The sequence below is a fragment of the Pezoporus wallicus genome, unplaced genomic scaffold (assembly GCF_028554395.1).
Source record: "Pezoporus wallicus isolate ANWC-B61680 ecotype Strahan unplaced genomic scaffold, APGP_CSIRO_Pwel_v1 contig_5879, whole genome shotgun sequence".
NCBI lineage: Eukaryota > Metazoa > Chordata > Aves > Psittaciformes > Psittacidae > Pezoporus > Pezoporus wallicus.
Window position 1 is genome coordinate 2,040,103 of NW_026637549.1, and position 27,920 is coordinate 2,068,022.

Genomic DNA, 27,920 nt, shown 5'->3' on the forward strand with positions numbered 1-27,920 from the left:
TAAGTCCTCTAGGCCAGAGGAAAGACATTAAATTCTTTCTCTTTTATGCAAGTTTTTATGATTAGAATTTATCTGGGACATGGTGACAGGGACCTGTATTCTGGAACTGCTCTTTGTCAACTCAGACATAAGTATGCTACTGGTAGGAGTACTTCCCAAAGCAGGCTTTGAAAGTGTGATCCACCCTCTGTCCATCTGTCTCAGGAGCATAGATATTGCTCAGTATCGCTCCCACAGTGTCTATGATCTCATTAAGCCCATGAGCATACATATCTTGTTGACATCTGAGGAAACATGATGATTGTCAACAAAATGTAGGGCCTGTTATACACTGTAGCACTTCAAACACAATGAGGTTATTAAGGCTTAATTACATAAGAAATGGTATACATGTTTTGCAAGCTTGTAGAATGTCACTTGCAGAAGTTAAGCAAAATATAAGAGTTTCCTAAGTTTCTATTATAGTTTTATTTCCAGCAGTATTCTTTGACAAACTAAATAAATTACTGCATGTATTGGACCTCTGAGGCTTGGGGCAAAGAATGGAAAAATTATTTACAAAAGCTTGAAAATATTTAATCACTAAAGGCAGGGGGCAACTGTGTTTTAATTAGCAGTTCCTCAGGCCATTGGCTGGCTGGAGGCTTTCTCAAACAACCACACAAACGCACTGAATAGCTGTTTGCCAGCCTTAGGGTCAGGCCTGAGATGAAACAGATAAGATAATTGGCTCTAATGAAATCCAGAAGGCCTTGGCTTTCTTGTTTGAGCTTGGATTTGAAAAGTGCGTGTGGAAGTGAGGCTTAATTCAAACCAGTCCTGAACTAGGCCAGTTTTTCAGTGACTTTGATATTGTTTGAAGTTCTGAAAGTGTTCGCCACACCACTAGCCTGCTGGGCTGGGCCTCCCCGGTCACCTTAATTACTGAGCTTTATTGCTGACTTTACTACACAGGAAAGGAGCCATTATATGTTCCATCAACATCAGCTCTCCTCAGATTGGAGGAAAGGGCAGGGTGAAAGGCCACTGTAGGAAGGCAAAAATTTCACTTTGAGGTAGTCAGATCATTTACCCGTGTTAAATTTCACTGTGTTATGTGTGTACATTCCACACAACACAGAAGCCCAATTTCCATTTATTTTTTTTATTTTTTTTTTTTTTTTAGCAAGTGATTACTTTTCAAAACATTTTGTTTGTGTCTGATTAGCAGAAGGGGACATTTACTCTTGGAGGTGGAAAGAAGGCAAATTGTAACAAATGCCTAATTAATCATCACAGGGGAAAGAAATCTAGTTAAAATCTGTAATAAAGAGAAATTGTTCTTAATGCTTCTTTGAAGTGGGAGTAAGTGAGGAAACCCCTACGGTGTGTTTGCAGACCTGACACCCTACAGAACTGACTCCTTACAGCCAGCCTGATATCTTGAGGGTAACTTGTAACGTGCTCTCCAAAACAGGAAGGCTCCTGTGAAATACTGTAAAGGCAAGCAACAATTGAGGTATTTTAGCAATGTTAGTTGTGAATTATTCTCTCACAATAATTACTTTCAGAATTTGGCCCTAATAGCTTAGGTGCTCCAGCTGGTGGTGCTGCTGGAAAAAAGAAGCAGCTGAACTTGTGTGCATGAATGGGTTTTCAGATTTAGACTTCTATACCACAAGAAAAGTTTCTTAGGCTTCAGTATCCAAGTCCAGGGCCTCCGAGGTCCCTGGAAAGACTGCTGTCAGGAAACCTGTGACAGATCCTGCAAATGCTTAGATGTGTGGCTGAATATATTTACATGTTAACTCATTATGAAGTCAATCAGACTACTAGCCTGAGTAAAGTTACACATATGCATTTATGTTTGCTGGATTTGGCCTCCCAAGACTAATAAAAGCATATAATATTGGCTGATTCGGGCCAGATCCCATATTACTAACACTAGCACATAATAAAAGAAATATTGATGAATATTACTTTCTAGTGGGACTGAAACTGTGAAGTTCTGATCAAGATACACAACCTTTTTTTCCATGAGTCAAGAAACAAGTTAGGACTGAAAAATCAGTTCTATTGCTGTCTACTCAGTGAGCATTTTATATTTATTTCCTTTGTGTGTTTGGTGTTGTCTTGGGGTGTTTTCTTTTTGTTTGTTTCATTTATTTTTGTTTTTGTTAAAAGCTTGAAAATTTCTTGTGTTCCTTTATAAAAATTAGAACTGTCACAAAGATACGTTCTGCAAAGTATTCAGCCCTATCCTAAAGGCAACTCTATTCCACAAAGAAGGTTCTGTAACTCAAGATAGTTTCACCTTTTGTTATTTTATAAATAATGTTATAATGCAAATTTTATTTGATTTGAAGATTTTTTAAAACAAAGGACTCCTGTTTAAGAAGCCTGAAGGTTTTTTATTTTTCTTCCCTTTCATAAGACCTGTCATTTTAACATGTTCTGTGTTAGTAGAATGGTGTATTGGTTACAGGAGTTAAAGAGAAGCAGCAGGCTTTAATATTCTTATCAACATTTTGTGAATTTTTAACGTGTTAAACTCATAGAGAGCATCACAGGGGCCTGGTTTTATCTTGATGGGTATTTTATTAGCACTAATGAATCTCTCTCTAAACTGAGAAAATATCTTTTGAAATCATCGTAATTCATTACAATTGTCAGAAAACAAACATTTCCCTTCCAATACAAAAGGTTATTTTGTGAGAAAATAGTGGTGTAGGTATCATAGTGTGAGAGTTCCTATAAGGAATATTTCCAGGTGGGCAGATGTTCTGCTCTTTATTAAACAGAAGATTCTCTTTGCTTTCACTTTTTATAACTAAATAGCAAGTCACAAACTTCCTCTGTCATGCTTCCTAAGTGGTAGTTTGGCTATTAATGTGTAGATTATAATCCTTGTCCGACTGTACTTTCAGCAGCATTCACATTTTGTAGAGGTTAGCATGATTCAGAGAAGCATATATGATGATATAATAATATTATAATATATTGGAAAAGATTCATTGACTAGGAGAAGTGAGATTATATAACCTATCAGTGATTTAATTAATACCTTGCACATATACCTAATGATCTCTTTAATTGAAGGAATAGGATTATAAAATCTACTGGTGATTTAATTTTACTTTTGCACATCTATCTACAAACTTTATAAAGTTAAGCTTAGGTGAGTGGTGTAAGTCAAGCAGGGGACAGTGACTGAGGAAAAAATTTCTTGGATCCTTAAACCACTCTTTTCCAAGGTTTTTAACAATGTTTTTAAGGTAGTACACCTTGCTTACAATTGCTTGCAAATCTGCAGTTTTATAAAAGAGAGTCTATCAAAAATATTCATAAAGTATTCATTATCTGATGTAATGGTGTTGTGTTGTGTATTTTCAAAACACTATAGAGACCACACAGCAAATCACTTATTGATCAAAAAATAAACATTTGGCTTCATTACTTTATCTAATTCTGTGAAATTCATTCATCTTTGAAATGACAGATCTAAAAAAGTTACCATTAAGTGTCATCTGTCCATGTGTCTGTCTGCCCTTCTGTTAAAATTTTCAGGTAGAAAATCCATCTTCTGTTAAATTTGAGGGTAGATTATGTTTCTACTTTTTATTATTTTTCCTTTATGTCATTTTAGAATGTGTAAAGAAGAAGCAAATTGAGCCGCTTGGGTTCAGTAAGTCACTTTCAAATGCAATGACCATGACTTATGTTTTGGCAGAACTGCATTCTGTTGTCCACTAAATGGATTTTATACTCTTTGATAACGAGGGTAACTGGAAAACAAATGCCATTAAGAACATTTCATTAGATGCTTGGTGCTTTACCTGTTTGTATAATTATAGACTGCTTTCAGGCATCCTTTACCCTGGTAAAGAACAGCAAAATTGTTAAGGACATTACCTACCTAAAGTATATAAATGTGGCTTTTTGGCTATGACTTGTCATTGCTGCACTTAGTAATGACAGTGGGAATAATTCACTTCAGAGAATGTTCACAGAGTTTGACATAGGTAGGTAATTATTTTGACTGAAGAATTCAACTGGGGTACATTCCTCATATCGTGGCATATGCCATATTCCAATAGATTACTTTTGTGTAACGTGGGAGACAAAAAGATTGTACTTGGATTTCCATGACTACAATAAACTTGAAAAGAATAAAAAGGAATTATGGTGAATATCACATAAAACAAATGGGAGATAACATGATTTAAAACAAATAATAATTAGAGGAAAAATGAGGACAGCATGCTTCTTTGTTGTTCTTGGTTGTAGTGTGAAGACTTGCACCTGCTTGTTAGTAAGATCAGATTTAGCATGAAGAAAAATGAAGGAGTACTTTTAGCTGCATATTTTCTCCTAATAGCTCTGTTTCCTTAATTTAATTCATTTGTATAGTATTCCAAAGTAATGCCAGTGGTTGATAGTGCCATGATAAAACACAGGAAAACACACACAAATCCAATGTTTCTTTAAAAAATTAAAATACATCCCTTTGCATTCTATTTATGATTGTCCTTAAAACACTTTTAGGAGAAGTGAAATACTATTCTCACTGTAACATGAAGCATTACTCTGAATTTGCAGTCAATACTATGTTAGACGTCTTAAAAAGTAGACTTATAATACACACATTTTAATTAAAGAAACAAGTAATATTTTATTTAATGGAAACTATTGTGTAATTGATGTTCCATACTACATATCAGGTTGCTTAAGGATTGTGGAATTAACAAAGTACTAAGTCTTGCGTTGCCCATATTTCTTATGAATACTACTATTCTTCATAAAATCTAGATAATTATTGTTGCTATTATTACAGTATTAGCTGCCCAGATGAGACTATGATTTTTGCACTGGGAAAGAAGCAATGTACAAGCTGTTGAGAAGAAACAGAAGGTTCAGCCTGCTGTGTAGAAGCAATTTGTATTAGTACCCTAAAGGAAAATATGGAAAGCAGCCATACTTGTTCAGATCTTAGTTGAAAAATTTGATTACACAGATGCGATTCACTTCCTTATGTCCTTTCTGCTTTGAACATGAAGAGAGATGACTTTATATTTGGAAAAAGAAGCTTGATTCTTCTGCTTTCTACCCAGGAGACCTGCTCTTCCCCAGTACCTTAAGAATGGATGGGGACCAGTGTTAATGGGCTGCTTTCTAAAACAGTTTCTTTGCTGAGTTTTAGCTTGATTGACTCAATAACATTGAAGAAGTTGTGATTTTTGGCTTCTTATTTCACACTAGGTTATGTTTAAAAACTAGCATGTGAACAGAGATGAATTCAGGGACAAATTCAGAAATCCAGCTATGTGCCTAGAAGGTAGGCATTTGCATGTGAGCAGTGTCTCCCATTGTGGAGTTCTGGGTGATAAAGTCAGCTGAATTGAGAGAACTCTCAATGGATATGAGAGTTGGATATGAAAATGGATATGCACTGATTTTTTGAATAGCTTTCTAGACTTCACTGCCTGTATCAACTAGGACCTCTATTCAGTTCTCAAAAACATACAAATCCAGTGCCACTGGATAAAATGCACTGGAGAAGCTGAGGTGTACTGCTGGGGCTAACAGCTGTAGCACAGGATCTCTGTGAGATTGTGCCCTATTGGAGAGTCAGCAGCAAGCTAGGACAGGTAGTTAGATCCCTGCATGCAAAAAAGTTGCTGGATATCTTCACGCAAGTAACTGAACTGAATCCTCTGTCTCCATGAGATATGATGAGAGTTTAGACCCTCAGTTAACACATCACTTCTACTATACAGAGGTGTCTGCAACTGGATTTGAATTCCATCCTTCGTTAAATCAATCTATATTCTAGGTAATGGTTAACCATTATTTCATCCATACGTGGTTAGGGATATTGTTCTAAGCCAGTGTCTCAAATTGTGCCTATACTTCTATACCTGCAAAAATAGTGTAGACATGTTCAATCCAGCTTTAAGCTACCTGTGAAATGTCTGAAGAGCTCTCATGAACTACCCGTGGTAATTTGTTTGCTTCACAATGTCAAAATGTAAATACACATGCTGTAAGCAGTTTATGTCTGTCTCTCAACTAATCTTTCAGTCTGGAGAAAGCTTTAAAGGGGCTAATATACTGAGATAAATTACCTTTTCTTAGCAATATGAAATAGCCTGTACAAAGCAAAGTCCCTGTGGCAGAAGTTTTTCACTATCTATGCTGACTCATTTTAAAGCTACACATCTTTGCCTGTTGCTGCAGCATGCATTGAAATCATATCCCTAGGCAAGGTATCTACTTCAGTTTATTGATGAAGTGGGAGGTTTGCCACTTCAGTTGTACGCCTTATCTTCTATCCTTGCACTGTACCTTCTGTTGCCAATATTGTTGGCTGCACTTAGACCAAAATACATGAGAATTTAGGATGAGGTTGTATTCTAGTCAGGTTGTATTGTTACTCCTGAAGGGACTATGTCTCAAAATTGTCCCTTTCCAGAAATTCAGAGCTGATAATATTTATGAGACTTCAGAGCAGATGAAACAATAGCAAAAGATCTTTTAAATGGCTGAATTTCAACACACTCCCTAAGGAGCTGAGATGGAGATCATTTCAGACCTGTTAGAGGAAGATCATGCCTCAAATGTACTTCATTGCACATAAAAATGAGACCTCTCCGCTAGATTTAAGAGCCTGTGGTATTGTGATCTGTGCGAAATATTAGAGGAATTCATCTGGGATTTTACCGTGTATATGAAATAAGCTTGTGTCACTAACAAAGGTAGAAATAGTCACATAAATGTGATGGTTTCTGTAACTGATCTTTTCTAAAAGTATCTCCATCTTGACAGGGAGCATCTTTTTAGTGTGATTTATTTTGTAATACAGTACACTCTGGTGGCTGCCTTCCAAAAATGTTGTCTTGAATATCTGCTTATAAACAGAGCAGCTCCAAATCACTCAGATTCATGACTTCATGATTTTCATTGAAAGATAATACTACTTGGGTTGTGACATAGATGCCAGCTTTCAGGATAGAGCCTCTGAAAGTCTGAAGGACTGGTTGCCTCTTTCAGTACCAATGCTTACTCTGACAGGGGTGTTCCACTTTAGCACCTCAGCTTTAAAAATTTTTGTCTTTAAAAAAGTATGTTACATCATGGAGTAGCACTGCTGCTTTTATTTGATAAAATCCAAAGCAGCCAACTTCTTCTGTCACTTGCCTTTTTGCCATTAAGTAGAGAACAGTATTGTCACAGAGGGACAATCCTTTCTCCAGTCTGTTTCAAACCTTTCACAGTTTTCAAGATCATGGAAAAGAGCTAGGCACTCTGTAATGAGGGCAACGTTCAAGCTACCTCTCTAAAATTCATCTGTAAACTCTGGAAAGTTGTAGAAGTCTGTGGAGTTTCCAGAAGTTTCCTCCACAGCAGGGCACTTAGTTTGTACTGATTTTTCTCCTCCACTGACACTGAGAAGAGCAAGAACCTTACTATTTGTCCCTCCATTTGGCGGAGTACTTGAAAATATTCCCTTGGACAGCATGAGGAGAAGGGCAGAGTTTGAAGAATGAAAAATGATCTATGCTGGCACAAGAGCAGAGGCGGTGAGTCCCAGAAGATAAATAGGGCTTTCCTGCCTACTTGGAGGGGTGCATTTTACTGTGAATGGAAGCTGTCCTAGGGAAAAGGGACACATGGCGCAGCTGGACTTCACTGAAGCTGGTAGTTCTTGAGTATTTCCCAAGCCTGAGACATATGTAGGTAATTCTGTGAATTACTCACCAATGCACCCTTTAAGAAATGGACCTGATTCTGAAGTTATGACCTTATCAAAGTCCATTGGAATTGCATCTCCAGACTTCTGTTACAGGGGACTGCAAAGGAGAGTTCACAAGGTAAAGTGCACAAAGTTGAGCACCTAGTGAAGGACCCAGGAGTAAGACCATATGCACAGTTCTGGAACGTCAGTGCTTTAGTCTTGAACATTTGTGAAGAGTTGTTCTTTATTAAAATAAAAAAAAAAAAAAAGAATAGTTTCAAGCTGGAAGTTTCTGACTGAATACAGTTTAGGGATTAATGATTACCTCTGTTCATCAATGGCTAGATTGTGGCTTTAGAACAGTGTTTTGTTACCTTAGACAATGTTCAGAAAAGTAACATGGTTAGGTCAGGGAAGACATCCAGGACTGTTTTAAAAAATAAATTTTAAAAAGAAGTTAAAATATGTATGTCAGAAAAAGAAGTTAGAGTGGTCAGCATCTCTCAGAATGGAGCTCTCTGGTCTCATGCATTCTCCACTTTTGTGAGACAATTGGGAAGTAAATGGGAAAACAGACTGGACTAATAGTAACGAGCAAGCAGTTGAGAGAAAACAGAGTAGAAAGAGAATGTAGATGAGACAGAGTAGAGGAAAAGCTGAGAGAAAACAGATGGAAGCCAAAAAGCCAATGAAGTGAGAAAGACAAGACTATAATGATTTACACAAGACGTGGTGGAACTAGTCTGGATAAAATAAGAACAACAAAAAAAAACTTCTACCTTCAGTCCAACTTCAGAATAAAACAAATCTTTAACAGGATTTTTAAAAGGTTAAGGCAAAACTTTGTGAATCTTTTCATCCTGGAATTAGAAACAGAGATTCTGAACAGGATATTCTGATGGTATTGGTGACCTTGCATAGATAAGATTGAAATAGACATCAAATCATTTATATGTTAATGTGAGCCAAACTTCAAACCCCTTGAGGTCTATTCTTTGTGAATATATACTTCCTTTCAAAACTGTACAGAGCCTAAATTAAATGCATGGATAACAAGATGTACAAAATCCGTGGTTTTTACATATGTCCTAGAACACCTTTTTTTTCTCACATTAGCCTTGTCTAATAACAATTTTCATTCCCTTAATAATAAATCATTATTTATATTTATATGTAATTGTGAATTATAAAAATTCTAACTGAATCTTTTAACTTATAGAAGGAGAATATAGGAACTGTTAAAGAGGGCACAAGTTTGAAGAAACTGTGTATTTGACTTCATTTGCAGTTTGAAATAGAGACTGATTGGAAGATACATTTGCACCCTGTAACTGTTGAAAAACTATGTGCTTTTTCAATTTTAAATGCTTTTTATGTGTACAGTATCTGCATGAATTATAGAAATACTTAGTATTCTAGAAAACTGCAACACCTTCTTTATGCCATTCTTGAGCTGTATTCACCAATAGTTAGCAATCCTGCTAAAAGTTCTTCTTAGATTACAAGCTAGAGTACTTATTTGTTGGTTTAGTCACTGTGTTTTTTATTTTAGGGTTTTCTTTTCCCATGATCAGGCCAGAGTTCTCCTTTGGTGATTCAATGGAATTTAAAGATAATTGAGTAGAGCCAGAGGGAAGATGAAACTATCAGCCTTGGAAGGATCAGATTATTTTTAAGTACTCTTTGCTCTTTGGTACTCCTCAACTCAATCATTGTTTTTTTTGGTGAAGAAAACAGTGCAACGAGGTGGTGGGAAAGCCAGCTTGCTTTGTGTCATAGCAGGCAAGATTTTACTGGTTCTCATTCCACATCAAGTCTCTTCAAAGAGAGCTATTTCTTTACTGGATGGGTTTCCACTTGGACTGACAGATTGTCAGGATTCCCAGTGTCAGATCATCAATTTCTGCTTGAGAATGAAATTAAACTTCAAGATTTACAATTAAAACCCCAAATATTTAATAGAATTCAAAATAAAATTAATAAAATAATTTATTAACAGTTTAAAGACTATAACATGAAATTGAAAATTATATTTGTGCTACTGAAATGTCTTTTTAAAGCTATAGTGGGTAAATAATAGAAAAATATGCAAATCATTTATTTGGTACTAGGTAAGAAAATTTGTTGCAAACTATTTATTAGCAATGTCTCTTAAGTGTGCAGAGCTGGATAAAAAAAGAAATACATGAATTGCCCAATGAGTAAGAAGAAAAACATCAAATTTGAGATATTATTTGATTAATGTTATGAATTCACAAAAATCAGAAAGTGTTGAAGTTAGGACTGAAAGATCAAAATCAACTTAGATGATTATATATACAGCCCTTTTGTAGTTATCCTTAATATTATACTATTTAGGGCTCTGTTTTTTCTTCCAAAGACTGAACTATCTTACAGAAAAACAGTACAAACATTACAGATATAATAAGTAATTCATAAGTAATTTTTTCCTTAGCTATTCATGCTGAAGGTCTGACAAATTCTTTTTGCATAGGTTCCAAGAGTCTTCTAACCTTTCTTGAAGGGCCCACAACTTAAAAATCTTTTGGATCACCTTCCATGTATTAACAATGATAAAACCTTCCTCTTATCCACTGTAATTGCAAAATCTGCTATAACATGTCTTGCAGTTTTACATTGGAAGAATAGCTTTAATGAAGAGTAGATGGTAAGAGTGTGCCAAATGTCTCAGCTGGTCTAAAATTCCTTGGTGCAACTGGAATTGAAGAAATCACAGCAAAAAGATCTTTGCAGAGTTTTGGGGACTGTTGGTAATCCAAAGATTACCAGGAAAAGTGCTGCTTTTTAACTAGTCACAGAATCTCAAGAGTTTGAAGGGACCTTAAAAGATCATCTGGTCCAGCCCCCCTGCAAGAGCAGTCCTTTGCACATTTACAAGTTCTGTTGGCAATTTTAAATATGGAATTTAAAATTGCAAAAGAATTTCATAAATAAATACTAACTTTTACGTAAGCACACTGAAGAAGATTGCAGTCATATTCTTAGAAGAGAAATTATCATGAACTAACTCCTGAAGGAGTCTGTGAAATACTCGGAAAATGAATGTTTTAACAAATATATTTTGGCTTTAGTAAAAGTTCAAGTTTTTGGACAAAGTGAAGAATTTGAATTATATGCTACCTAGATACTATGTCATCCAGATATCAAATCTAGAAGAATAAGTTTTTTGGGTTTTTTTGTGAAGATGATTTGAATGTACAATAGAGTTACATTTATTGCAATATTTTCTGAAACACTGCAATTATTTTAGTGATGTATCCAATCCAAATTTCTATATTATCTTGACTGTTATTCTGAGAGATAACTGAAACAAAAAAAAAACAACTGGAAGTGGAGATCATGCTTAGGGATGTTTTTGTTGCAAGTTTCAACATTGTAAATTGAGACAGGCATTGAAAAAGGAACTATGTGGTTCAGTTCATTCTTACGTTTTCTTGAAATTATAATCAATCTCAGTTACCAAGGCAACTGACTACATGAGGATGGCCCAGCCAATAATGGGAAACAGCTTTCTTTTTTATTACTGTAACATATGGTAGAAAAAGTCTTTTTTGTTTCATGCTGTTGAGGAGACTATCTAATTTATCACTCAAATTGGATCCAAAAATGATTAAAAAAGGTGTGAGCACTGAAATTTTGTAGCTGAAGTGCAGAAACATAAATTCATGTGGGAAAAGCCAATTTAGAAATTTCAAGATGTAATTTGTAGATGTTCTTCAGTCAAATCCCAAACTTCACCTTGATTTTTCCTCTGACATTCAGGGGTCCTGGCAACATGAAGAGTTGGTGCAAGTGATTGTATTGGCAAATGATTAGCATTTTATCAGTATGACTCTCTTGGGTGAGTGGAATTGCCTTTCAGCTGTAAAATGTCTGGCACAAATGAAAGGCTTCTTCCATGCGCACCACTGAAAGAGTTATGATTGATCTAGGACCACAAGACTTTCTACATTTCTTTCGCAGATATCAAATAAAAACTATTAGGAGAAATGTTGGCTGTATGAAGTCAGTGAAAGCTGAAAGAAATATTAAATCACATCACACAATATCTGCATTTTTGTGTTTTGTTTCTTGGGCTGAGATTTCAAGTGCTCTGCTGTTCACTATTCCTTCCTTGTTAAAAAAAAAAAAAAAAAAAGGCAAAAGCAAAACCAGAAAAACCAAACTGTGAAACATTTATGTAGAATTCATGTTATTCTTGAATGCTGTGCTGTTGTCTTCAATAATTTTTCAGAGGTCTTTATTCCCTTTTTTCTTCTCCTTCCAGATGTTCTTAAGAAAAACTTTGTTTCCCTCATTTTAGGTGTGATTGCGAATATATATCCTTTTTTATTTTTATTTAACTTTTATGAAGCTGACACAATATCTTCTTGACCATCTTCAGTTTTGTTTCAGATATTGTGTTGATGAAGATTTCTTTGCAATTTTTTATGCTTCATTTATTCAAACTTCCTATTTGTGATATTGATTCCTTTATATTTTAAGTTGTTTCTTAAATGAAAATGCTTCCCTTTGAATTTCAGGTATAAAACTCTATTTTTTTTCATACCACTGAAATGAAAATCAAAATTCTTATTGTCCTTACCATGTCATATTTGGCTTCATGTCTCCCTAAACATTAGTTTTGTCCAGTCCCTTCTTTGACTTCACTCTTTAGGCTACAACTCTCTTGCAGGAGAGTTTTTCATATTTTTGAACAGTTGCCTACCTGATATTGTTCAATACCCTAAACAAGTCTGGTACTTTTCTTTGTGAGTTCAGTACTTCTAGTCACATTCAATTCAGTTAATTTGCAATTGCTGACATCCAATTTTGCCTGCCTTTGGAATCTATCATTCCCTCTATTTTATTGAGAAAAATGAGTGTAAGGGAAGATAGGGGATAGGATAATATAAAAGAGACAGGATTCCTCCAAACTACCCATAGCCAACACCAGATCACATTTCTAACCAAACAGTAGCTGAAACTGCACCAGAAAAAGTTGTAGTTTCTAACACTATATAGCACCTAGGGATTAGTGCTTTAGTGTGAGAGTTCCCCCTGCTCCCATGTATATCTTCTCTCTTTCTCTATGAGAATTTTGTAAGGGGGTGTGGGAAGTGCAGAGACTGAAAAGTGCTTTTCTGGGTTACCTTACATTATCTGTAAATAATTCCTGTAAACCCCCACGAAAATTATATCGGTGTGGGTTCCATTAAGCGGCATTCAATTTAGGTAAAGTGAGCAGACTTGATGTTTTTGTACTGTATAATACCTTGTTAGATGAGAGGTGCTGTATTTTTGGCTAGCAGAATGAAGCCCAGCTGGTCTGTTTAAACACATACTGGAGCAATGGGATGGTCTAAAGTGTCCCCAGTTCCAATGGCAAAGTTTTATCAAGCATGAGACAAACAGACCTGTATTTGCTAATACAGAACAGCTGGATACTTTTGCTTCTTGTAGCTTCAAGATCTTCCTCTTGAGATCAGAGACACTTCCTGTTGGTTAATTTGGTTTAGGTGTAAGAAAATATCTGTATGTTCCTTTTCTACCAGTGCATGTTGTACCTCAGCAAAAAGCAAGAGGAAGTGACATATGTCTGTTTCTTCCCTTTCAAAGAGTATCTCATAAGAGCTGAAAAGTAAGATTAGCCATATGAACAATTTTCTGAATAGCATTAGTCCAAAGGAATAGTGACAGTAATATATATAATAAAAAAATAGTGGCCATCTAGAAACTTTTCTGTTTAATGACAAGCCAGGAAAGCACATACACAGAGAAGATACTTTTAGAAGCAAATGAGCGTATGGAAAGAACTACAAGATAAAGAAAGAAAGCATTTACAAAAGAGAATATAGAGAGACCTCTGAAAAAAATTTAAGACAATTTCATGTAATTTGTAGTCACAACCATGTTGATGAATACAGCATGTGAAAAATCATGACCCTGATGAATAATTTAATTTCTAGAAAATGTTTGTTTTCTTTTCATTTAAAAAGAAAAAAAAATATCCCCTTTTAGGCAAAATGAACTTCAGAATTTAACAAATTTTGTGGTGAAAGTATTTTTTCCAGGTGATTTCTATATCTTTTATCCACCCAACCTATTGCTCCCATGAAAAATGCAGTGCCTCCAATTCATCTCCCGAGGCATTTTTTAATAAGATTTAGCCTTCTTCTTCCCACATCTCACTTTTGCAAGAATTGAAAACTATTTTAACTTCTCTAGTAATAACCTCAGTGGTGACATAAGCAGATTATTAACATTGCAAAATGAGCTGTTGTACAATCAATAGCAGTAAATTTTAGGTAGCCTATTTTCTTCGATTACTGCTCTTCGTCAGACTGTACGCTATATGCCCAAACTGTAAAGCTTTTTTAAAGATTTTTAATAAAGGAGCAGGGTAACTTTTGGATCTAAAGATAAACTTCATATTCCAGAGTCCTCTTATCTTTTAATGTATTCAGAACACCACCACTTCTTTCTTTACTCCAATTCCACCATTCCTGTGAAGTGTAATAGGTACTATGTTTCCTTTCTTTTACACTGTTCTTTGATTGCTGAATAGTTTTAAAGGTGTCAAGTATTCTAAAGATATACAGAAAGGTAGAATATGCTTCAAAATAATATGCTTTTTTATAGGCCTATGAAATTCTTTAGAGAGGAGACCATGCTATCATTTATTTTGTGAACTCTGTAAATGCAATGTGGGAAGTTTTTAACTCTGTATTTGTGATATTATATCATAAATACAATACATTTGTCTTCTTAGGAGCAATCTTATTACTTCTACATAATAAGATTTACTGGGAGCAGTGAACTGTTTTAGTAGATTATTAGATTATTATGTTAACATTTTAGGCCAAGTCCACTGAATTGTATGATAAAATATGCTGAAAGAAATTACTTAGTAGAAAGGCAAAACTGTTATTTTGGTGTTGAAAATACTATAGTGGCTTGATAGAAATGTAATTTGTTTTCTAAGCAGCCATGCAAATGTAAACTTAAGTAAACTTAAGTAAACTTAAAATGCCCTCAAGTGTGATTATTATATTTATGTAAGAAAGGTTTCTAAAGGTTTAATTTTCTCTTTTTTTTTCCATAAAATACAATAATAACAAGAAATTGGCACTAAATTGATTTTTCTGATAGAAACATGTTGCACCATGAAAGCTAAATGTATTTTAAATAATATTTAAGGGTAAAATTTGTCAGCGTATATGCATGTGTCAGTACCATTTCCCATACATGTTAGAATGGCTTTGATAGAAAAATGATTGGCTTAAAATGGTGGGATTCCATATGTATTGCCTTTTACTTTCTCAATGCTAGTGATACTATTTTAAGTCATGCTGTGTTTTATATTAAGTGCCATCTTTGCAAATTAAACCTCTATTTCCTCCTTCTCATATATCATCTTCATTTGTATAGCTTTGGAAGCCATATCAGTCCTTCAGCTACCAGTTGGAATTTAGTAGATAAGGTTTATTTATGTTGCACAAGATGACATAGTACCAACCAGCCTTATTTAAGAAATAAATAAAAGGTAAGCAGATAGTAAATTTTCATTTCATCATGCCAGTGCTTCCGAAAATAAGATTCTAAAAAGAGGAGCATTTAATAGAAAATACAGATTTTATTTTTTTTTATCCAGTCACTTTTCAGGTAAAAGTGTACTGTAAGGAGATATCCTGCCATTGCATGTGGTATCTTGGCCTATATTTCCATAGAAGGCCTTATCTTTGCATAATGGACAGCTGAAAGTCTTTGATCCTTGAAAGGTAACCTCTTCTTTCAATGTATAATCATTTAAGAAGTACTTAGACCCATAGCCTTTGAGGAAGCTTATTTAGCCAATCCCTTTACCTAGTACACTGAAATTTGAATTTTACTCAGTTCTGAATGAGGGTGTGAATGTGCATTTTACATGTGTATACGCATTTAGCCACAGTTCTAGAAGTTGGATAATTTTATTTGATTATGTTATTAATATTGAAATGAATTCTGGAAACCACAAAGTAATATTTTTCTCATACTTTTCCAGTTAACTTTTTCTTATTTTGGTTCTTTTTGTATTAGTTCAGAGACTCCAATGGAGGCATTCTGTAGATCAAATGTAGATGAGTCCTTATAATTGAAATGACCTTTTAAAATAGCAATAAAAAATGAAGAATCAGCACATATTGTAGTCAATATTTCTTATGCTTTTTGAGTTCTTAAGATGTTGCAATACCAGCTGTAATAGAATTCAGGAAACTTGCATGACGGATGCCAAAATAATTATTCATTTAAAAAGGAACCCACAAATAATAACCTTAGGCTCTGAAAATGTCCTCAAAAAGAAAAAAAAAAAAACAAACCAACCAACCAACCAAAGCTGTTAGTGCTTGCTAGTGCTTCTAAAACTCTTCATTCAGTGGTGCTCAGATACTCCTACAATTATAACGTTTGAAATTACTAACTTGGGTGCATCCATGGAACTCCTTGACCCTATATGTAAATTCCAGTGAAATGACCATGACTTACAGTAATGAGGATTTTGTTTCAATGTGGTGCCTTTTGCCCCTTGAAGAATAAAAGAAAAATATATTTTGTATCTCCAGAAAGCAAATAAGGTAAACATAGAATGAAAGTAAAGACAAGAATATTGACTTTGCTTATAAAAAATAGGGAAGAAATAAAATTATTAAAAAGATATAAAAAGAAAACCTATAAAGATAAAAGAAAATATCTAAAAATAAAGGCTATAAAGTTTACATAAAAGATGTAATTTAGAAACTGAAAGATAACTTAGAAACTAAACAGATAAGATCTGCAGAATTTAGGCATACCTTGGAGGGTAAGTCCAGAACAAAGTTTATGATCAGATTGCAGTCAGCAAGGAAGCTTAGGGGAGAGTTCTTAGGTTTGTCCTTGGTGAGCTTAGGATGATAGCAGAATTGGCACAAAGAAACGTCATGAAGGTGAACAAAAGTTTTAGTGAGAGACACTAGTATAAATTAATACATAGAAAAATATTTAACCAATAGTTGTACAACCATCCTATGTAGCTTTCTGTGAGATAAACATTACTTGATACTGTGTTACATTAAAACATATGTGCAAACAGCACATAAAAATAATAAATATCATAAGTTCCACATACCTATTGCGCAATTTTTAAAATACTTTCTGATCTATTCATATCAGGGTGCATTCAAGAACATACTCAAATCTGTATAATTTTAAGGTAGGACAACATAGTGATTGGAGCAATATTTAATTTGCAGGATGTGACACGAAGAAACTGTAGGCAGAGCTACAGCCCTTCAAACAGGCTGGATCTTCATTTGGTAGCAACACCCCCACTCTAATAGCATTAATGCATTTTATATACTCTTGCAAAATACAGGTCTGGTATAACTGAATAAATAACAGTGCTTTTATAGTGTTTTCTCCTAGTTAAAGTAGTGGACTTAGAGTCTTCTGCATTTGCTTTCGAGGTTTTTCCAGAGGCGACTAAATAATTTATTAAAGTCTTTTACCAGCTTTTAGTTTTAGCTGATTCATCTGTGAAGTGGGTACAAGAAATGCTTGCTTTGGAGGACTATGGAATCAAAAACAGCTATGCTGATTTATACCAGCTGAAGATATGAGCCTTTTCATTTATTAATGTTCTGAGAGTACTTTCAGATCACTGGATGAAAACACTAGAGTATTTTAGGGAAAGAGCAAATAATTTATGTTACTAAGCCATTCCAATATGTAGTTTTAGATCAGTGTGGATTTTTTTCTCTGTTACATAAATTACTGTCCTGGAATGGTATTCCTGCTTGTTTCCTTTCTAAATTACCAACACAGAGAAAGAATCATAGCTATTTGCATCAGTTTAATTTTCTTTGGAGATTTCCAGCTCTGTGTGACGGTACTTGCAGAGTCATTTCTGATTTGGGTACTTCTCTGCAATCTCTTGTGGGAGAGTAAATGTTTGGGACCATCCTAACCATGTGCTTTAAATGTACAGAAATAGAATGGAAGAATAAAAGGAACAGAGTCCCTTGGTAGACTCTCTTTAATGTCTTGCATCTGATGTTCAGATTGGTGAGGCGGGGAGTATCATATGCCTGATGTTTTTCTCTAGGACTGCACCCAACTGGAAGCCATTCATTGGCTTCCCCACAGAGAGCAGCATACCCAAATGGAACATATTATTTCCTTGGGGAAATCTCCTTAGTGAGATAGAAAAAAATTTTTTCAGCTTCCCAGACACACGCTCTGTTCTCAGTACCACCACACTTAAAGGAAGATTCACGCTGCCTTGAGCTGGAGGACACAGTTTCATTGTAACTGCAAGGTTTAGCATGGATAAATAATTCCTGTGATCCAGCTGCTCAAGCTTTCAGGCTTTGACATGCTTATTAATGAAAACGTGAGAGAAAAGAAACAATCAGGCAGGCAGGATGCCCCTGTAACTTTGCTGTCATTGTTAGGTGAATACAGTATACCAAATATTTATGCTTTTGTAAGATTCAGGATCACAGAAAATAAATATCTCTTTATTTTGTTTTCTTTGGAGGAGTAAGGAAGAGTGATACTCATAGTGGAAGAATAAAATTCACTTATATTCTGACAAAAATTACTCATTTGTCAGAAAAGGATCCTAGCATTAACTTCTGTTTGCTGATAACCCCTGCAGCCCAACTGGCTTCAAGCAGGTAGCTGATGGCTTGCAGTCCCCAGTCCATATCTGACTGTTGACCTATGGCCAAAAGCCAAATCATATTTCTTACTCATGCTGTGGGTAAGACAACAACTGTTCCTACCTATGTCTGACCACAGGCTGCCTATGCAAGTTTGCAAAGGGCTGCTGATGAGCAGGTTTGACCCTTCGCACCGTAACAAATCCTGCCAGCTACAGCCTGATTTCTGAGCATAGGGTTGGTCTGAGGAGTTTGGGATGGCTAACATGAATATCTAGTAGTGTAGGATCAATGGTAGTTCTGTGGTGGGTTTTTGTTTTGTTTTGGTTTTTGTTTTTTTTTTTTTTAAATAAAAGGCATATTTTCTGTTATGATCTAATTCAGAGGATTCTGTACTTAGACAATTCAGAAGGTATGTGCTATGGTTATGGAGATCCTGAAGAGTCAGTCAATGGATCATTTCTCTTTCTTACACTTTGCTGTGCCACGCAGAGTGTAGATGAGATGGGAAATGAGCAAGAAGCAGGATCTGATGATTCTATTCTCCCAAGAGACAGTGAAAGGTCAGGAGCTGTCTCTGCCTCTCCAGCAGTTCTCACTCTCCTGAGGCAGGAGAATCCTGTTTAAGAGGGAGAAGTGAGTTTCACATTGCTTTTGGGTAAAAAAGAAAAGATGGAATCTAGTGCTTTGTGTAGGCTTTCTTTACAGCTGCAAGCCTCAAAGCATTTTTCTAAAGACAGTTTTTCAGGGATAATAAGGGCACTGAAGCCTGAGAGATGGCAAATGCCAAAAGGTTTTCTTTATTTCCTGGTGAAATTTAGTCCATATTTTAAAATGTATGTATATGATTCCTCATGGCACTTCATAAGATAAGAAAGTATCACTTCTGTGAAGGAATTTAATATGTGTTTTGTGCCACAAAGGAGTTCCAGCCAAAGCAAGACAAAGGTTAGAGAGGTCTTACCTACACGATGTCCAAAATAAAATGCTATGATGTTTTCCAGACATTAAATTGCTCTTCTCTGAGCAGAGACCTAATAGTAGTTACTCAAAGAAGGAGCAACCTTAAATGACTGCTGTCTAATGTAGAAGAAGACTGGATTAGGGATTTAAGAACTAAATGACTATATGGTCTTCTGTGTCAACTTTCTGAAAGACCAAGTAGTATTGGCTGCTGTAACCAGGACTGCAGACACCCTGATATCTTTTAAAGGAGTCAAGCTTGCCATCCTTGTAAACAGATTACATATTCCATAATGTCTGAGAAGCCCTTAGAGTTTCTGTTCAGTATTACATCAAGAACAGTGTAAGATGGATGAGCTCTGGCATTCCAAGTCCCTCAATATTATGGAGGATGAAAGAGAAATAAACAAAGAAACAGGTCTTATGGACACATAGGTTACTTCTGATATTTAGTATACAGGGTAGCAGCAGTGAAGTTCTGTCATAATTTGTGAGACAGTAGTCTAGCAAAAGTAGGGTGCTATTCTTCTGGTGAAATATAACAGACATTGTAAAGTTTTAAAAGAAAAAAATCTTTCTTTTGGAAAATCCCTCTTATGTTTTATTTTAGTCATGTAGATTCAGGTAATACAGGAAGCAGTAACAGAACAGCAAGTTCTAAATGCCACGTCTGGTAATTATCCTTATAGCCTTATTCCTTTAACTGGGATTCCTAAATATAATTTCAGTAAAGATGACTTGTTGTGGTTTAAGCTCAGTCAGCCACGCAGCTGCTCTCTCACTCCCCCCTTAAGCTGTATACGCTATTATTTCCTGTTCAGTACTATTAAAGATGGTGTTAATAGCTATACCTAGTGCTTTGTGTCGAAAGACCTTTCTTTCAGTATTTAATAATTTTACTAACATTATCCAGTGTAGCTGGTGTTTTTCGTGTCAGACATACTTATTTGAAAAAAAATTTTTGAAGAAAGTGACTAAACCATTTTTGCTGCTTCTAAGAATGAAATTAAGGGTCAAATGCACTCTTTTGCCCAAGGTATAAAAAAATGTGCTGACATCTTTATGCTTTGGAGCAAGGTAGTGAAATGTAGTAGAAATGTGGTAGATTTTCCCAATGCTGCAAATTATAAGACTCTTAGAAATCTTATTCTCTGCTAGCCTGGTTCGGTTTGTTACTGCTCAGCAACTTGAATTTCCACAGCTTCTGTCTGCACTGAACACACTCCATCCTGTTGCTCCTGAGCATTGTCTGTGTTATACTCCATAGTGCTGCCACTTTGTTTGACATGAAGAAACAAAAAACAGATCCTGACTTGAATTTGAGAAAATGTGAATGGAGAGGAGGAGGGCAAAAGCTCAAGTAGCTGAAGATAGGGAGGGTTCTCTATAGGATCCCTCCTTCTTTCAGTGTATAAGATATATGGTGTTATGAGGGCAGATCAAGGTTGCGTATCAGCCACAGTCCTCATCACTAATCAGGATCCTTGCCACATGCATTGCAAATGTGGGGAAGTCTGGGAAACATGTGTTGCTTCAGAAATTGAAGATACTCTAATTGAGTATCAGAAGGTATGTACATAAGAAAGATAAGATGTGGTTGCATGGATCTTTATTCCTGATATTGTTCCCTAACTTTGTGGAGATTAACTTGCAAAAATGTTCAGTCGCTATAGTGTCTAGTGTAATTATTCATATACGTACTTTGTGTGTTATACATTATGGAACTATAGGAAAAGGCCTAGAAGAGAAGTAATCTGACCTGCTGCCTCAAGGCCATGTCATGTTCAATCTGTAGCAATCTTGATGGATATTTGCTTTACATTTTATAAAAAAATTCTCAGTCTCCAATTTTATTAAATATTTTATTTGAATGATTATCCAGCCTTACTCTTAAAAAAGCTTTTTCCAGTGCCTGAGCTGCAGCTTTCCTGATGCAACTACTTCATGTCCTATCCATGGTAGAAAAGCAGAACAGGTTATTTTTTTCCTCTTGCAACCACTTACATATTTACAGACTTTTAGCATGTTTCGTCTCATGTTATTTGAACCAAATAATAATAATTCTATTATTTTATTCACTTAGGTCCCATCTTTTAGAATTTTATTCCTTCTTTTTGTTCTCCCAAGTTGGTCTAAGTCCTTCTTTAAGTGCAATGCTCAGTACTGGAATCCATACTTCATAAGAGGCTTACCAATGACATGTAAAAATAAAAAGACTCTTCCACAAATTTTAACACTTGGTCTGCAGACATTCATGGTGCAATTTTAGTGAAATCACCAAAGAAAAAATGAAGTTGCCTAAGTCCTTTTTTCCTTATGTAAAAAGATACTCATTGAAATGCTGTATGCATTGACAAAGACCTTCTAGTTAGTCTGAATTCTCCTTTTCTCTGACTTGCAAGTCAAAGTAATAGTAGGAACATTTTCCTGTATTAAAATTACCTTTGAACAAAATAAAGATTATAAAACACAGATGAAAAACTAAAGAAAAACCTAAGGAATTTTTAAAACATTATTAATATGCTTGTCTTCCTCCTCCCTCCACCCCCCCAACCTTAATCTTTTAACAGAAACATGACTTTTTAGCATAAGTTGATTAAATAATCAATTAATAAATATTGAACTAAGACAAACAGTATTACATATGTGCAAAATTGATTTTCTGATTTTGACCTGTGTAGACCAATTGGGATTTCCCTGAGTTAATTTGGAACAGAATATTCGTTTTCCTATTTGCCTTTTAATAATAGCAATGCCTCTCTGAATTAGCACAGCCATTACAGGCTCAGTGTTTGTCACACTAGTACAAAAACCATCTTGACACCTTCCCTTGGAAAAGCCAGCCTGAAAAAAAGCATCTACAAGTGCAGAATGCAGGGTTTTATTGTCTCTTTCACCACATCTTTAAAGCCTTGAGTTTGGAAAAGAGTGAAAACAAAGCAACAAAACATCCCCATGGAAGTTTGCCAAAGAAGGGGTTAAAAAAGTGGAATCTTTGACTGTGAAGGGCTGAATTATCTTTCTGACACCAGCAGGGGTTGCTGTCACTAGTTTGTGGTTGTCACATTCCTGTTATGCTTGACCTTGGAAAGGCTTGACAACATAGTCTGGACTTGATTAAGGGAATTTCATGTTTTTCCTTTGCTAGAGTCACCCCCCACCTCGACAAACATTTAAAAATATTAAGGAAAAAAAAAAAGTTTGGAAAGCAAACATTTTCCCAAAAGAAATTTATAGTTCAAATTTACACCAAGTTCACACTAACTGGAGCAGTCCGAGTTTCCACTCAAGCTTTGAGTGCTCTCTGTAAACTATTAGTCACTTCCCTGGAAGAGGCAGCTTTTTTTTATAGGCAGCAGGATAAAACAGGCACAGATGTGTGTGTAACATTAGAGACTTTCACATGTACCTGCATTTGTTTCCCCCTCAGTTGTAGAAAAGTAATAACAGTGACTATAGAAAGAAATTAATTGAAGCCTTGACCTTCATTTGGCTTTGGACAGCTACCATGAAGATTGGTTTAATTAAAAGAAAATATCTTGTGTTGTGGATTTTTGAGACTGTAGCAATTTATATCATGAAGGTAGAAGTTCTAATTTTTAACAGGTTGGATTTTTTTCACTTTGCAGAACTGTGATTATGCCAGCTGCCAATGAGTTTGATCCAGAGATTGTCCTGGTGTCAGCAGGATTCGATGCTGTGGAAGGCCACGACCCTCCCCTGGGAGGGTACAAAGTCACAGCTAAATGTAGGTATCATCATAATGCATATGTTTCTGCATGGGTATTTTTTTCTAGTTAGGAGCCTTATTTTAAGTTCATCTTACATCCATATTTCTATTTTGTGAGATGACACCGATGTCACTGAGGTCACAGACTACCCGTTAAGTTAATACGCAGAGATGTCAGTGGAGCTGTTGGTCTCGTCCAGCACACGGACAGGGTGGAAATGAACCTGTTAGCATTTCTGGCTCACTCCTTTCTGTTCCTTTTGGCATTTTCATCTTGGCTTTTTAAACTATTACTTTTCTCACATTCAAACAGCATTTTAGGGGTTTCATGTTTTTCAATAGGCCCCATTTTCCAAATGCTGGAGTAAGTTATTTCACTTTATATATATATTGGAGATTTTAGGCTTTGGAAGCCTAAATCCAATCTCATATTGCTCTTTTGTTATTGTAATCTTTTCAGCTCAATGGCATTAATCCTGAATTACATCAGTGTTCATGAAGGCCAAAGTTTTCTAAAAGACTACTCTGTTGGGTCTCAATGTTTGTGTGTCCATTTCAGTCTTCCAAAATGTGTGCTCATAGCAAAGATTTAATATGTTCTGAAAGACAGATCTGTTTGAGGTGTCTCATATGTAGCACTCCAAAGTCACTAGCTCTTACAGAATATTGTGCCCCAACTGATTCTGAGCCTGCGATGTCAAGCAAGGCTGGCTAATGTGGTAATGCCCTGTACAGTAATGTGCACTGTAACATCTCCCTATATAAATTGCTTTCCATGAGGCAACACACAGCTTTTCAGGTTAATGCAGTAGTTGCACTAGAAAGAAGCATAGTAGCCTATATGCATGTTTGAGTATCACTTAGCTGTGTATCATGACTTTTAATAAAACACTGTGCATGAAAAGGCCCCTTGTAAGATGTTTACTCACTGTTTTTTTCCGTAAGTATGCTTCTTGGTCAGAGGCACCTTTCCGTGAGCTTATGTGGTATGGACATGAGCTTCCAACTGATACAAAATAGATATTTTGTTGGAATTCATTGTATAATTATCTGTATTTAGCAGCTGAGAATGCATGTTACATGTTCCTTAAGCATGTGTGATGATCCAATAAGATGCTTTGGCATACATGATGTTCTGACATAGCAGCTTCAACAACTTGAGATCTCAATAACATTCCTATTTTTGTCTCTGACTGAATTTCACCCTGACAGCAAAGAAAAACTTATTGGTATTGTAATCAGTATTAATTTTCAGTCATGAACCAATTAAATCCTCATAACCTTTCTTAGAAACTGAAATCTTAGTACATTTTTTAATATAGAAGGCTGCACATCTGCAAGTTACAGATGTGTCTGTAAGCAAAAAACAGTGATTTACAGTAGGTGGTTCTTTTTTAAATTAAGAGAAAAGTAGGTGGTTCTTCTTTAAATTAAGAGGAAAGTCAAGATATACTCAGATAATGATCATGAACCTGAGGGATGAATAAAGCTTTTTGTAGAGAGCCAAAGAAATGTATTATTTCCCCAAAACAAAGTTCTCTGCATTCCACTATACCATTTTTAGAACATAGCATACTATATGTGGTATGTAGAAAAATGAACAGTCTATTAAAAAAATTATGTCCAAAGACAAACTTTCATATTTAAGACTAAAAAAAAAATATTCATGCAAATTTGTAATATAATTGGTTTCTAATAATTAAAAATTATGCCCCAAATAAGTAAATGCAAAGTAAATTATAATCTGTAACCATTCCTTCTTCATAAATCTGTAGCACTTTATGTACGCTTAATACATAGAATTTTCTGATTTCTATGACCCAATACAAACTTCACAAATATAACTGGGAAAAGATTGACATCAAAGGAGATAAGATAGTAACAATGATGTTAAAGAAAGTTAGTGTGACACTAGATTGTTGATAAGGAATCTTTCCTTCAGAGTACAGTCAAAAAGATGAAATTAGAATGTATTAACCGATCAGCATTCCCAAGCCACAAAGTAAAATCTATAGGATAAAGGTAACAGACTGGACTAATTACATCCTTGGAGTAACCATATAGCAGGTAAATTACATACACAAAAGATTGTTCTACTAAATCTACGCAGTTTGAGAGATTTTAATTATACCCTACTTTAACAAAGTATTTTAATTTTTTGCTATATTGACATATAACATGATTTACTAAAGAGTTGTCATTTCTGACTCATAAAGCAACAAAATAGTTGTATATATTTTTTCTGCTAATTTTTAAATACATGTATCTAATGTGCATGTCAAGACCTCTCACCAGGAGGTGACCCTCAGCTCCTCTAGAAGGCTGTAGGATGGAAGATGGCCTACTAAGATCAGTGATGACAGCAGGGCTAGGAGATGATACATCACTTGCCTAGTTTATCTCTGGCCCTATTAAGTAACAAAATCACTAATGGTCCTTTTCCATTTAAAAGAGAGGTGGTGTTTAAAAATTATTGAAATGGAAATTTGGATCATCCTTTCCTTATTGTACTTTTCAAATTACTTTCCCTAAGTATGCCTTTTTTCTCGACTGCCTCTGCAATTCATCCTTCTGTTGATATTTTGAGACAAAAAGCTTTCACTAAACTAAAAATATTTAACTTTTACCTGGCCCCAAACCAGTTTTTGTTCAGTACAATGTAGCCTTTAGAGTGACATTGCCTAAAACATTTATTACAACACCAACTTTGAGGATTTCATAGACACATTTTTCCTTGTGTTGGCTCTTCATGCTAATCCTTTCTCTCAATGAAGTGCTACCATTTCAAAAGGTGCTCATATGTACCTAGGTGCACATACGCATCTTGAAACATGCACTCAGCCCGTGTGCATAAACTTTGTGATGGATTTTATATTCTGTTAAGAAGAAGATTGGGCTTCAAAGACTTGAGGTGTGTGGTTCCATATGGCAGAACTGGTTACATATGAGAGACAGGAAGCTCTCAGGCCTTTGCTACCAGAATATCTTACTAAGATATTAAGAATATCTTAGTAAAGATCTGATCTCAGAAAAGGCAAGCTTTATCAAAAATACTGCTTATAAGACCACCTAGCGTAATTAGAAACAATAGGTATACTTTTGACTGCACAACCACTTTGTCCGGAAGAAAGTCTGCCCCAAAAAAGGAGTTATGTCTGAAAAGGAGGTTGTTTTCCAAATATTCCTTTTTTTTTTCTGATAAAGATATTATCTACATTTGCTTGTGTCTTTGTGCTATGATAACTGCACTAAGTTTATCATCAAAAAGCAAAGAAAAGAACGCTAAGCATATAACGGTAAACCTTTCTGGTAGCTCTCTTGTCCCATTGTCTTGCATCATCAGTTATAGGTGCCAGCTCCTGCTCAGGAGGTTCTCTGCTGGTAGGTTCTGGCTCAGATTGTCAAGAATAATCAAGCTACTTATCTCAAATTTTACTTTCTATGGCCCTTCTCTTTGGACTCAAGCTGAACTTGATTAGCTGAAATAGCAGAATATGTTTTGTGTTGTCAAGTCCATCTTTGTGTCTGTTGCTTTGTTAAACTATTTTCCCAAGCTGTGTGGTGAAGGTGGATGCAGCTCTTTCTTTCATGCAAAACTCTCTTATACAGAGTAACTATTGATGACATTGGGATTGCTCTGTTTAGATTAGGGACTATAAAGGTGCTTCAATTTTACTGTAAACTATAATGAGACAAGAGGAAAACATGCCCCAGTTCCTAACTGGCCTAATACTTCCATTTGATTACCAGAAACATACTGGGGGGTTTTCAATAAAGTAAGATTAAATATCAACACAATATGTTACATATTATTAAAAAAAAAAAAAACTTGTATCAAATCCACTTAATGTACTGGGCTAGTAAAAATTGTATTGATAATAAAATAAAAGGAAAAATAATGGGGGAGAAATAAAGGGGATAAAGGAGTTTTATATTTAGAATAGTAAGGAGACACAGATCTACTCTTCCATCTTATCCTGATTGTGCTTAGGTGAAACTACTGAAGATAGAGCTGACATGTTCTGTGGTTTATATTTAATTTATACAAATTCTACTAAAACACATTGTATTGGCACACCATTTAAATTTTGAACAGTGAACAGGTTTGAAAAAAAGCTGCCACATGTGATCATAAATTTGCAAGTGGTTAGGTATTGTAAGAATTCTGGTTTTAAATTTAGCTCTGATAACTGAAGTTCTCCTTGTAACATGACCTTGAGATGAAGTATTTTCTCTTTGTTTCATAGATCAGCCCTTAGAATAGTGCTTGCTTTAGAGTCACTGAGATCACTTTACATTCAAGTAAATATTGTATATAATTGGTCATTAAATGGTGACCATTACATAAAAAGAATAAAGTAAATAGAGAAGTGTCAAGCAAGAACAAAGATTTTTTTCTTTTCACAGTACTTATGTTCCTGAAGCACTTCTTAACGGTTTGTAAGGGCCTGATGATTTACTAGAATTTTCCTGTTGTTTTACTCTCTTGTTCCAAAGGTGCTATTTGACACCAGAGTGCAAAATAAGATCAGCAATTAGCAGTAGGAAAAGGTACCACTGCAGGCATTTAAGGAGTAAAATAGGTTTTGTCAGTTTATAAACCTCTCTACTGTTATGCCAAACTTGTGATGCAAGGTTAATTCAGGGTCTAGAATATAACTGACTCTAAATAAGCTGATTTGAAACTTTTAAAGTTGTATTATGCTGTGATAAACTCCCTTCAAGTGAGACCAATGAAAAAGTGCTAAAGTAAAAGCTTTGGACAGTTTCCCCTCTGGAGGCAAGTCTTATAGGACTTCTCTGTAATAGTGCACAATATGTTTGATTAATCACA

General features: G+C 35.3%; 1 protein-coding gene across 2 annotated transcripts in view; it reads left to right on the plus strand.

Annotated features, from left to right (window-relative positions):
• The window catches only part of HDAC9 (histone deacetylase 9), a 385,328-nt gene that overhangs the window by 305,290 nt on the left and 52,118 nt on the right, over nucleotides 1-27,920 (plus strand). For both annotated transcript variants that reach the window (XM_057406208.1, XM_057406209.1), the window contains exon 23: nucleotides 22,986-23,104. In XM_057406208.1, the coding sequence (XP_057262191.1) occupies nucleotides 22,986-23,104 (119 nt within the window). The remainder of the gene's footprint in view (nucleotides 1-22,985; nucleotides 23,105-27,920) is intronic.